The sequence below is a fragment of the Salmo salar genome, chromosome 13 (assembly GCF_965601325.2).
Source record: "Salmo salar chromosome 13, fSalSal1, whole genome shotgun sequence".
In the NCBI taxonomy this organism is placed as follows: Eukaryota; Metazoa; Chordata; class Actinopteri; order Salmoniformes; family Salmonidae; genus Salmo; species Salmo salar.
The window spans coordinates 52,094,870-52,107,500 of NC_138303.1; the positions used below are offsets into that span (position 1 = coordinate 52,094,870).

The 12,631-nt window shown below is 42.2% G+C and overlaps 1 protein-coding gene across 3 annotated transcripts in view; it reads right to left on the reverse strand.

Moving 5' to 3' along the window:
- LOC106567375 (sterile alpha motif domain-containing protein 11) overlaps positions 1-12,631 on the reverse strand; it is a 107,264-nt gene that overhangs the window by 74,703 nt on the left and 19,930 nt on the right. For all 3 annotated transcript variants that reach the window (XM_014136541.3, XM_014136542.3, XM_014136540.3), the window contains exon 3: positions 10,237-10,412. In XM_014136541.3, coding sequence (XP_013992016.1) covers positions 10,237-10,412 — 176 coding nt within the window. The remainder of the gene's footprint in view (positions 1-10,236; positions 10,413-12,631) is intronic.

Here is a 12,631-nt window from a genome sequence, read left to right on the forward strand (position 1 = left end):
GGTGATCTTAGGCTTATGTGCGGCTGCTCGGCCATGGAAACCCATTTCATGAAGTTCCCGACAAACAGTTATTGTGCTGACGTTGCCTCCAGAGGCAGTTTGGAACTCGGTAGTGAGTGTTACGTGCTATGTGCGTTACGCGCTCGGTAGTGTGATACGATTTTTAAGCGCTATGTGCTTAAGCATTCAGCACTCTGTGAGCTAGTGTGGCCTACCACTTTGTGGCTGAGCCGTTGTTGCTCCTAGACGTTTACACTTTTCAATAACAGTACTTACAGTTGACCTGGGTAGGTCTAGCAGTGCAGAAATTTGACAAACTGACTTGTTGGAAAGGTGGCATCCTATCACGGTGCCACGTTGAAAGTCACTGAGCTCTTAAGTAAGGCCATTCTACTGCCAATGTTTGTATATGGAGATTGCATGGCTATGTTCTCGATTTTATAAACCTGTCAGGAAACGGGTGTGGCTGAAATAGCCTAATCCACTAATTTGAAAGGGTGTCCACATACTTTTGTATATATATATAGTGTAAATTAAACATCTTATGAATGGAGTAATGATCAATAAATGATTAATAAACGATTTACTTATCCATTAGATATGCTTTATTACATGGAGTTATTATAAAGTGCTATCTGGATTCTGTACGTCACTTACCTATTGTCTCAATAGACTTGCAAACCACTCCAGGCTAAAAGAAAACGATTGGATATCTGACTCTTATCATAAGATACCTTTATTTTGCAGTATTGGAAGTTACTATTTTATTTATTTTCAGATCAGGATCTAGTCTCCTCCTTATTCCCTGGTTGTGTCTATTCAGTTTGTGTAAAGGGAGAGGGACTACCCCACACATCAAAGAGCTTTAACTCCTGTTCCAAATGTGCCGTCTTTGTGACAACAGACCATTCATCATTTTGTTGGTTCTACCAGGTCTTTGTCCCGGTTCTATCAAGCCTTCACCATGTTCCTCTTCAGCCCGGGCACTCTTTGCTTAATCAGCAGGAATGATACACATCTCTCCTCACTGTTCTGGCGGCCTACTGAACTAATCACCCGTAAAGCCGATGGCCATTAACATTAATCTGGTTAAAAGATATAGAGCCCTCTAATGAACTTGACAAGTCCTCTTTAAGGATGACAACACCTCCGAGGACCTTTCTGACAACTACGAATTCATGCTACTATGTAGCCACAGTACCTGAGGCTGATCCAAGAGTCTATTACTCTGTGTTACAGCACGTCCATGCGGTAATTTCAAAAGTGCTACAACAATATCTGATCGTTCAAAATAATTTAGTTGTTTTGAAGGGAAAATATGAATGAACGTTAAATGGTCTAGGTCGAGGGTATTACAGTCTTGTATTCTTTCAACCTTCAAGAATTAACTTTGGGTAATGGAGTTGAGCTCACAAAAACAGTCAACTGGTGGTGAAAACCTAAATTGATGTAAATTGAAGCGTGCCAGTTTAGTGGAGTCTGCCTCTAGCACAGTCAGTGTAGTCAGCTCAGCTATCCCCATTGAGACCGTGTCTGTGCCTCGACCTAGGTTGGGCAAAACTAAACGTGGCGATCTTCGCCTTAGCAATCTCACTGGAATAAAGACCTCCTCCATTCCTGCCATTATTGAAAGAGATTGTGATACCTCACATCTCAAAATAGGGCTACTTAATGTTAGATCCCTCACTTCTAAGGCAGTTACAGTCAATGAACTAATCACTGATTATAATCTAAGATGTGATTGGCCTGACTGAAACATGACTTAACTCTGATGAATTTACTGTGTTAATTAAGGCCTCACCTTCTGGTTACACTAGTGACCATATCCCCTGCGCATCCCGCAAAGGCAGAGGTGTTGATAACATTTACGATAGCAAATTTCTATTTACAAAAACATTACGACATTTTCGTCTTTTGAGCTTCTAGTCATGAAATCTATGCAGCCTACTCAATCACTTTTTATAGCTACTGCTTACAGGCCTCCTGGGCCATATACAGCGTTCCTCACTGAGTTCCCTGAATTCCTATCGGACCTTGTAGTCATGGCAGATAATATTCAAATTTTTGGTGACTTTAATATTCACATGGAAAAGTCCACAGACCCACTCCATAAGGCTTTCGGAGCCATCATCGACTGGGTTTTGTCCAACATGTCTCCGGACCTACTCACTGCCACAGTCATACTCTGGACCTAGTTCTGTCCCGTGGAATAAATGTTGTGGATCTTAATGTTTTTCCTCATAATCCTGGACTATCGGACCACCATTTTATTACGTTTGCAATCGCAACAAATAATCTGCTCAGACCCCAACCAAGGATCGTCAAAAGTCGCGCTATAAATTCTCAGACAACCCAAAGATTTCTAGATGCCCTTCCAGACTCCCTCCGCCTACCCAAGGACGTCAGAGTACAAAATTCAGTTAACCACCTAACTGAGGAACTCTATTTAACCTTGCAGAATACCCTAGATGAAGTCGCACCCATAAAAACAAAAAATATTTGTCATAAGAAACTAGTTCCCTGGTATACAGAAAATACCTGAGCTCTGAAGCAAGCAACCAGAAAATTGGAACGGAAATGGCGCTACACCAAACTGGAAGTCTTCCGACTAGCTTGGAAAGACAGTACAGTGCAGTATTGAAGAGCCCTCACTGCTGCTCGATCATCCTATTTTTCCAACTTAATTGAGGAAAATAAGAACAATCCTACATTTATTTTTGATACTGTCGCAAAGCTCACTAAAAAGCAGCATTCCCCAAGAGAGGATGGCTTTCACTTCAGCAGTGATAAATTCATGAACTTCTTTGAGGAAAAGATCATGATCATTAGAAAGCAAATTACGGACTCCTCTTTAAATCTGTGTATTCCTCAAAAGCTCAGTTGTCCTGAGACTGCACAACTCTGCCAGGACCTAGGATCAAGGGAGACACTCGAGTTGTTTAATACTATATCTCTTGACACATTGATGAAAATAATCATGGCCTCTAAACCTTCAAGCTGCATACTGGACCCTATTCCAACTAAACTACTGAAAGAGCTGCTCCCTGTGCTTGGCCCTCCTGTGTTGAACATAATAAACGGCTCTCTATCCACCGGATGTGTACCAAACTCACTAAAAGTGGCAGTAATAAAGCCTCTCTTGAAAAAGCCAAACCTTGACCCAGAAAATATAAAAAAAACTATCAGCCTATATCGAATTTCCCATTCCTCTCAAAAAAATTGAAAAAACTGTTGCGCAGCAACTCACTGCCTTCCTGAAGACAAACAATGTATATGAAATGCTTCAGTCTGGTCTTAGACCCCATCATAGCACTGAGACTGCACTTGTGAAGGTGGTAAATCCTTTTTAAGGTGTCAGACGAGGCTCTGCATCTGTTCTCGTGCTCCTAGACCTTAGTGCTGCTTTCAATACCATTGACCCCCACATTCTTTTGGAGAGATTTGAAATCCAAATTGGTCTACACGGACAAGTTCTGGCCTGGTTTAGATGGAAACATGGTGAAGCCCCAAAATTAAACTCCCTCGAAGCCTGTGTTTCAAACATAAGGAAGTGGATGGCGGCAAATATTCTACTTTTCAACTCGGACAAAACAGAGATGCTTGTTCTAGGTCCCAACAAACAAAGAGATCTTCTGTTGAATCTGACAATTAATCTTGATGGTTGTACAGTCGTCTCAAATAAAACTGTGAAAGACCTCGGCGTTACTCAGGACAAACATATCAAGACTGTTTCAAGGACAGCTTTTTTCCATCTATGTAACATTGCAAATATCAGAAACCTTCTGTCCAAAAATGATGCAGAAAAATGAATCCATGCTTTTGTCACTTCTAGGTTAGACTACTGCAATGCTCTACTCTCCGGCTACCTGGATAAAGCACTAAATAAACTTCAGTTAGTGCTAAACACAGCTGCTAGAATCTTGACTAGAACCAAACATTTTTATCATATTACTCCAATGCTAGCGTCTCTACACTGGCTTCCTGTTAAGGCAAAGGCTGATTTCAAGGTTTTACTGCTAACCTACAAAGTATTACTTGCTCCCACCTATCTTTCCGATTCGGTCTTGCCGTACATACCTACATGTATGCTACGGTCACAAGGCGCAGGCCTCCTTACTGTCCCTAGAATTTCGAAAGAAACAGCTGGAGGCAGGGCTTTCTCCTATAGAGCTCCATTTTTATGGAATGGTCTGCCTATCCATGTGAGAGACGCAGACTCGGTCTCAACCTTTAAGTCTTTATTGAAGACTCATCTCTTCAGTAGGTCCTATGATTGAGTGTAGTCTGGCCCAGGAGTGTAAAGATGAATGGAAAGGCACTGGAGCAATGAAACGCTCAAGCTGTCTCTGCCTGGCCGGTTCACCTCTCTCCACTGGGATTCTCTGTCACTAACCCTTTTACAGGGGCTGAGTCACTGGTTTACTGGTGCTCTTCCATGCTATCCCTTGGAGGGGTGCGTCATTTGAGTGGGTAGAGTCACTGACGTGATCATCCTGTCCGGGTTGGTGCCCCCCCTCGGGTTGTGCCGTGGCGGAGATCTTTGTGGGCTATACTCGGGCTTGTCTCAGGATGGTAAGTTGGTGGTTGAAGATATCCCTCTAGTGGTGTGGGGGCTGTGCTTTGACAAAGTGTGTGGGGTTATATCCTGCCTGTTTGGCCCTGTCAGAGGGTATCGTCGGACGGAGCCACAGTGTCTCCTGAACCCTCCTGTCTCAGCCTCCAGTATTTATGTTGCAGTAGTTTATGTGTTGGGGGGCTAGGGTCAGTCTGTTATATCTGGAGTATTTCTCCTGTCTTATCTGGTGTCCTGTGTGATTTTAAGTATGCTCTCTCTAATTCTCTCTCTCTCTCCTTTTTTCTCTTTCTTTCTTTCTTTCTTTCTTTCTTTCTTTCTCTCTTTTTTTCTCTCTTTCTTTCTCTCTTTCTGTCTTTCTTTCTCTCGGAGGACCTGAGCCCTAGGACCATGCCTCAGGACTACCTGGCCTGATAACTCCTTGCTGTCCCCAGGCCACCTGGCCGTGCTGCTACTCCAGTTTCAACTGTTCTGCCTGCCGCTATGGAACCATGACCTGTTCACCGGACGTGCTACCTGTCCCAGACCTGCTGTTTTCAACTCTCTAGAGACAGCAGGAGCGGTAGAGATACTCTGAATGATCGGCTATGAAAAGCCAACTGACATTTACTCCTGAGGTGCTGACCTGTTGCACCCTCGACAACCACTGTGATTATTATTATCTGGTTCCTCTCTAGGTTTCTTCCTAGGTTCTGGCCTTTCTACGGAGTTTTTACTAGCCACCGTGCTTCTACACCTGCATTGCTTGCTGTTTGGGGTTTTAGGCTGGGTTTTTCTGTACAGCACTTTGTGACATCAGCTAAATACATTTGATTGATTGATTGATTGATGTAGAAGTGGACCATAACATAACAATGTTTTTTAATTGAATCGGGTATTATTCTGCATCACGATGAGAATGACACAGTATAATTATCACAATGGAAAATATGTTGCAGGAAGTAACAAAGTGATGTGACACAAATGCTAGCAAGAATCTTGATGATGTGTCGAGGAGGTAGAGAATAGACACACACATATATACAGCATCCCATCTTTTTCACCATCCATTGACCAAACCCAATTTGTTAAGACCCCTCTAAGACTCACTTACTGGGTTTGTGGTCAATAGAAATCAGATTTCCCTGATTGGACATCCCATTACCCCTTTCGCTCAGACCCATTGCATTTGGGTAAAGTAGGGCTGAGATGGATGCCCGGGACAGAACGGAGCTGTGGCTCCAGCGAGTCCGCCGCCTTTTAAAGGGTAAAAGCCTGACATATTAGTCATAAGTGTTCTTTAAATTCATTATCATCTTAACACATGAGCGCCGCAAGTGTCAGTGCGGAAAGTACTTTAATGAGGTTAGTGGATCCATTTACAACTTTACAGTTGTTGTGCTGTCCTCCATGTCACAACCACAACACACACACACACACACACACACACACACACACACACACACTAAATATTTTTCATATAGATAAGATCATAGCATTTTAACCTGTTAGGGCTAGGGGGCAGTATTGACACGGCCGGATAAAAAACATACCCGATTTAATCTGGTTACTACTCCTGCCCAGTAACTAGAATATGCATATAATTATTGGCTTTGGATAGAAAACACCCTAAAGTTTCTAAACCTGTTTGAATGGTGTCTGTGAGTATAACAGAACTCAAATGGCAGGCCAAAACCTGAGAAGATTCCATGCAGGAAGTGGCCTGTCTGACAAGTTGTGTTTCATCTTGGCTCTTTTTATTGAAGACTGAGGATCTTTGCTCTAACGTGACACTTCCTACGGCTCCCATAGGCTCTCAGAGCCCGGGAAAAAGCTGAACGATATCGAGGCAGCCTCTGGCTGAAACACATTATCGCTTTTGGCAAGTGGCCGATCAGAGTACTATGGGCTTAGGCGCGTGCCCGAGTCGACCGAATGCTTTATTTTCTTTCGTCTGTTTACCTAAACGCAGATTCCCGGTCGGAATATTATCGCTTTTTTATGAGAAAAATGGCTTAAAAATGTATTTTAAACAGCGGTTGACATGCTTCGAAGTACGGTAATGGAATATTTAGAAATTTTTTGTCACGAATTGCGCCATGCTCGTCACCCTTATTTACCCTTTCGGATAGTGTCTTGAACGCACGAACAAAACGCCGCTGTTTGGATATAACTATGGATTATTTTGAACCAAACCAACATTTGTTATTGAAGTAGAAGTCCTGGGAGTGCATTCTGACGAAGACAGCAAAGGTAATAACATTTTTCTTATAGTAAATCTGACTTTGGTGAGTGCTAAACTTGCTGGGTGTCTAAATAGCTAGCCCTGTGATGCCGGGCTATCTACTGAGAATATTGCAAAATATGCTTTCACCGAAAAGCTATTTTAAAATCGGACATATCGAGTGCATAGAGGAGGTCTGTATCTATAATTCTTAAAATAATTGTTATGCTTTTTGTGAACGTTTATCATGAGTAATTTAGTAAATTCACCGGCAGTGTTCGGTGGGAATGCTAGTCACATGCTAGTCACATGCTAATGTAAAAAGCTGTTTTTTTATATAAATATGAACTTGATTGAACAAAACATGCATGTATTGTATAACATAATGTCCTAGGGTTGTCATCTGATGAAGATCATCAAAGGTTAGTGCTGCATTTAGCTGTGGTTTGGGTTTATGTGACATTATATGCTAGCTTGAAAAATGGGTGTCTGATTATTTCTGGCTGGGTACTCTGCTGACATAATCTAATGTTTTGCTTTCGTTGTAAAGCCTTTTTGAAATCGGACAGTGTGGTTAGATTAACAAGAGTCTTGTCTTTAAAATGGTGTAAAATAGTCATATGTTTGAAAAATTGAAGTTTTTGCATTTTTGAGGTTTTTGAATAACGCGCCACGGGATTACACTGGCTGTTACGTAGGTGGGACGATTTGGTGCCACCTACCCTACAGAGGTTAACCATTTTACATGGATATGTTGGAAACAGGATATTGGGAGATTTTAATTTTAAGATTAACATTTTTTACTAACACACAAAAGTGGAGTATGTCATCAGAGCCTCGTCCTCATTTGAGCTCATTTGGTTCATCTTACATTTTTGTTCAATCACCTTGGCAAATTTTTCAGATGTAAGTGATATATTTTCAAAACTATAAATACAAAACTATAAACTGATAACACTTGTAATCAAGGCTATAAATTAACAAAAAAGTTTCACTGAAAACGTAAGGTTCGTGATGAGAACGTACAAAATATCTGTCAATCACTCATTACTATGATCATTGATCTCCTGAAGAATCTCTTTTCCTTTCTTTCGATGCCCCCAAATATTTGGCTATACTGGTAGGTTGTTAGGTAGCAAGCCAAAGAGGTAACATGACTGAACAAAGTGCAAACAAATCAACACACAAGTAGTTTTAGAACAGCCCACGACATGGTTTATGAATAAAATGTCGTCCTGGCGTGCCGATATAGGAAGATGGAAATGTTGCGCTGATAATATGGGTCAGATCTTCTGACCTGGTTGGTCTAGAAGCAAGCCGTTTTCACTGTAGTAATGATGCAACCATGACGCTACTGAATCTGCACTTGGAAACAACTGTACAGTGAAGCCTTATGATTACAACAATTACTATCTAGGAGATTTTTTTCCTGTCTACGTGACTAGTCAACTGATACAGTATCGCCTGTCTCTCTGCTTGAAATTCATCAGCTCATAGTGTATCAATGAAATTCAGATAATGAGTGGAATATATTACTATTCGTAAACTGGGTGAATCGAGCCATGAATGCTGATTGGCTGAAAGCTGTGGTATATTTAAGCAATAAGGCCCGAGGAGGGTGTGGTATATGGCCAATATACCACGGCTAAAGGCAGTTCTTATGCACGACGCGACACGGAGTGCCTGGACACAGCCCTTAGCCGTGGTATATTGGCCATATATCACAAACCCCCGAACTGCCTTATTGCTATTATAAACTTGTTACCAACACAATTAGATCATTAAAAATACATGTTTTGTCATACCCGTGGTATAAGGTCTGCTATACCATGGCTGTCCGCCAATCAGCGTTCAGGGCTCGAACCACCCAGTTTTAATAGACCGTATACCACGGGTATGACAAAACATTTATTTTTACATTTATTAAAATGACGTTGGTAATCAGTTTATAATAGCAATAAGGCACCTTGGGGGTTTGTGGTATATGGCCAACTCCGCGTTGCTTCGTTCATAAGAACAGCCCTTAGCCGTGGTACATTGGCCACCCCCTCAGGCCTTATTGCTAAATACAACCCAGGTATTTCAGTTCTGCGTACACTACACTATAATTCCAAATGGTAGCTCATAGAGTGAATCTTTCCACTTTGTCCTATTTAAGCACACTGGCTGATGGTGAATGATGATGTAGTATTTACAGCCACATCCATATATGATTTGGTGAAAATGTACCACATACTTGTGAAAATTGCACCAAAGTGATTGAAAAAACTTTAATGGCATGACCTCGCCACGACCCTGACTTTGGGTGTGAGTGTGTGTGTGTGTTTGTATGTGTGTGTGTGTGTGTCTATGGATGTGCTTGTGTACACGTGCAAATGCATGCATGTATCCACATTTCTTACTGGATTATCTCATCACTTTCTACCTGGTCCAGGCATGAGTTGAAATGAGAGGGATGTAGAGCTTTGGAGCCAGGAAGAAAATCCCTGGCACACAGCGATTTCACTAAGGTGAAACTACTCATGACGCCTGTTTAAGGCATCTGAAGCTTGCTGTGGTAGGCTACTCAAACCTGAAACACATCTTATGGCAATGGTAGTCAGTCTTCTAGCTTTTCAGCCAACTAAGTGTTAGAAGAGATGGCTTGACAAAAGTATTTTTCACATACTGTACATGGTCCTCTGACAACAGAATCAATTATCATGCTCTCATAAGCAGCGGCAGCTACTACGTCAGAGCATGTTTCAGCCTGTTTTTTACCTCCTCCAAGCCCTCATTTACCATTCTAATGAGAACCTAAATAAACTCACACAACGGCACAGTCTGTGTGTGTCTGTGTGTCTGTGTGTCTGTGTATGTCTGTGTGTCTGTGTGTCTGTGTGAGTCTGTGTGTCTGTGTGTGTCTGTGTGTGTCTGTGTGTTTGTGTGTGCGCGTGCGTGCGCGTAAGGTCCACAGATGAGCTGACATTGACTTTGTCGACAGTGGAGTGCTCCTCTTGCGAGTTGTTGTATCCATGTAACCCGGTAACTGTTGTCGTGTAAAAGACCACACCGTCTCCATCAGAACGTAGCGTGGGGTCTCGATGTTAGTTATTTTATTGCACTCGCTTTATCCTGCACTTTACATTATTAGTATTTTGATCCTTGCATAGTTGAATACGCTTAATACTACTTTAATACTATTATAAAGAATATTCTTCTGTATGGGGCAAGCTGTGTTTCAATTACTCACAGAGTGCAGTGTAGACTGAACAAAGAAGATAAGCAAGAAAACATTAATTTCTTACACGTTAACACATAACATGTACACTTAATGTAAGCACAGAGCTTGTACACCTCTACACCACACAAAGCCAACAACCAAAGACATGTTGGGAATGAGGGTGAATAGATACTGTAGGTGATGAGTTATTTGTTTTGACCAATATAAATCAGATAAAGAAGTTCTCCAAGGCCCTACCCCTTTCTCATGATACTGTAATGCAGCTCGTCTTCCTGCTTGATGTGGGCATGGTCTCCGCTGGCGCGGTCGCTGCCCTCACTGTCGTCACTGCTGAAGGCGGAGGCCAGCTCCCTCTTGGGCACGCGGTTGGGGGGCAGGGGGATGGTGCGCTTCTCTGCCAAACGACCGCGGTTCTACAACAAATGGGGAGAAGAAGCTCTTAGAAACATCTCTCCATTTGCCAATGGCATTTTAATGCTAACATGCTAATGCTAAGAGCCTGCTAACACAAAATATGTGATAAATATGCTAACACTAAGCATGTGCTAACATGCTAATGCTAAGGATGTGATAAGATGTTAATAGGTAGCGTTTGAAGCTCTCCTCCACTCTAAACAGCAACCTTTGTGTGCAGTGAACACCCTAATAGTCCCAATCAGTCATACACAGAAATCAATGCTGCTGCTATAACTGGGGCATACATTTATATTAAAATGAGTGATCATTACATGAGATGAATTCATTCTACAATACATAATTTGTTTTAAACAGCATTTAGCATTATTCAGAGGCAATACTAAGAACATAGAAAGTTCCCACATAGGCTCAAGCTCCATAGCAGAACACAACAGCCAAATTGAGAAATTCAGCTTTCATTGGTTAGTTGTATTGACAGGAATAATGAAACTTACTAATATCGAGGGTATTTATGAAACACAATACCACAGGAAAATGAACAACCACATTTAGACTGAATCAAGATGGTAACAAAGCATAAGAAAGTAAAACATTGTTATCTAATATGGGTGTCAAGAAGGATTTAGTTGTCTAGTGGGGAAAACAATTGATAAATGTAGTATGTAGTACTAAAATGTAGTATTTAGGAAGTTTTAGCACAAATATGATAGTACTGTTAGCCAGTAATTCCATTGAAATGGGAAACATGACAAGTGTGACTAACGATCCTGGCAATGTGTTTGAGAGAGGAAGCCATTTCTAGTGCTCTATCCCACTTAAATGTGCTCAACCGACTAAGGCTGGACTCTAGGCTAGAATTCGACCATACAGGAAACACAGGAAAACATTTACGATCCAAAGTGACATGCTGAAGAATAGGCTACATGTCCCGGCTGAGACAAGGCTGATACATTTACATTTACATTTTAGTCATTTAGCAGACGCTCTTATCCAGAGCGACTTACAGTAGTGAATGCATACATTTCATACATTTTTTCTCTCCGTACTTGTACATGTAGGACTACTGTTCTATAGCGTTTATAACTATAGATGTGAGTAATTACATAGTACACATTTTAATTTACATTAAACTCCCATACAGACATAATTATCGAATTTACCACAGCAATCATAATAGGGGAATCGACTAAAGAACCATAGTTTACCATTGCCAGACTTCTGAGTGATAAGGCGGCCAAGGAACGGGAGGACAGGAAATAATTCTGGTTGGTGTATTCAGTGTTTTTTTGCCACAAAGCTCTAACGAGCAGAGCGAAAGGAAAAGAAAGGAGGAGTGTGGCCCTAAGGGGTTCTGCGAGTGAAGCTGGGCGACCTTTAATGTGACATGAAGAGGAGGCGTTTGGGAAGAGGTCACTGCAGATTAACACGGGTCTATAGAGAGAAAAATCGGGGGATGGAGATAGAGGGAGAGGGGGGATAGAGAGAGGATGAGACAGAGAGGGGGAGAGGGAGAATAGGAGGAAAGGAGGGAGAGAAACAGAAGAGGAAAGAAATTGAGAGAGAGTGAGGGAACTGAATTTGAGTACGAGGAGACACAGCAATGGAGAGAAAAAAGGATGGGGTGGGGGCAATACAAAACACTCTCGCAGTGCCTACATCTCCGCTCTGCTCTCCCGGACGCCTCTGAGCCCTCCAGCTATCGCTTCCACCACACACACCCCCCCCCCCCCCCCCCTCCCTCCATCCTTCCATCCCATGAGGAGTGGCGGCATGAGTGGCAGGGGGGGGCAGAGGCGCCTAGCCAAGAGGCAAACAGGTGCAGCCCTTCTGGAGGCTCTCAAGTGGCAGACATTAAAACTAGGGAGGGGGGAAAAAGGAGGAAAAAGATGAAAACATCCCTCAGGATGAGCAGGGCCACATAGTTCTGCACATTCTTTCTCTTTTTCTGTCTTGCCGAAAGATGTATTTCCTTTCTTCTTTCCACAGGCAGATCTGTGGAGAGCAGTCGCTTTGTATAAGTTCTTCTCAACTGTGTGAGGACAGTGGAGGAGTTGCTGCTACTTCCGCTCTACTCCCTCGGACTTAGCTACTTGGACTAGAAGTATACAGCATGCTCTCTCTCGGTTGCTCTCACTTTAAGACACACACACCTTTCATATTTATTTGCTCTTGAATATTAATTCCCCTGCATGTGAAGAGGGTGTTTTACTTAGCA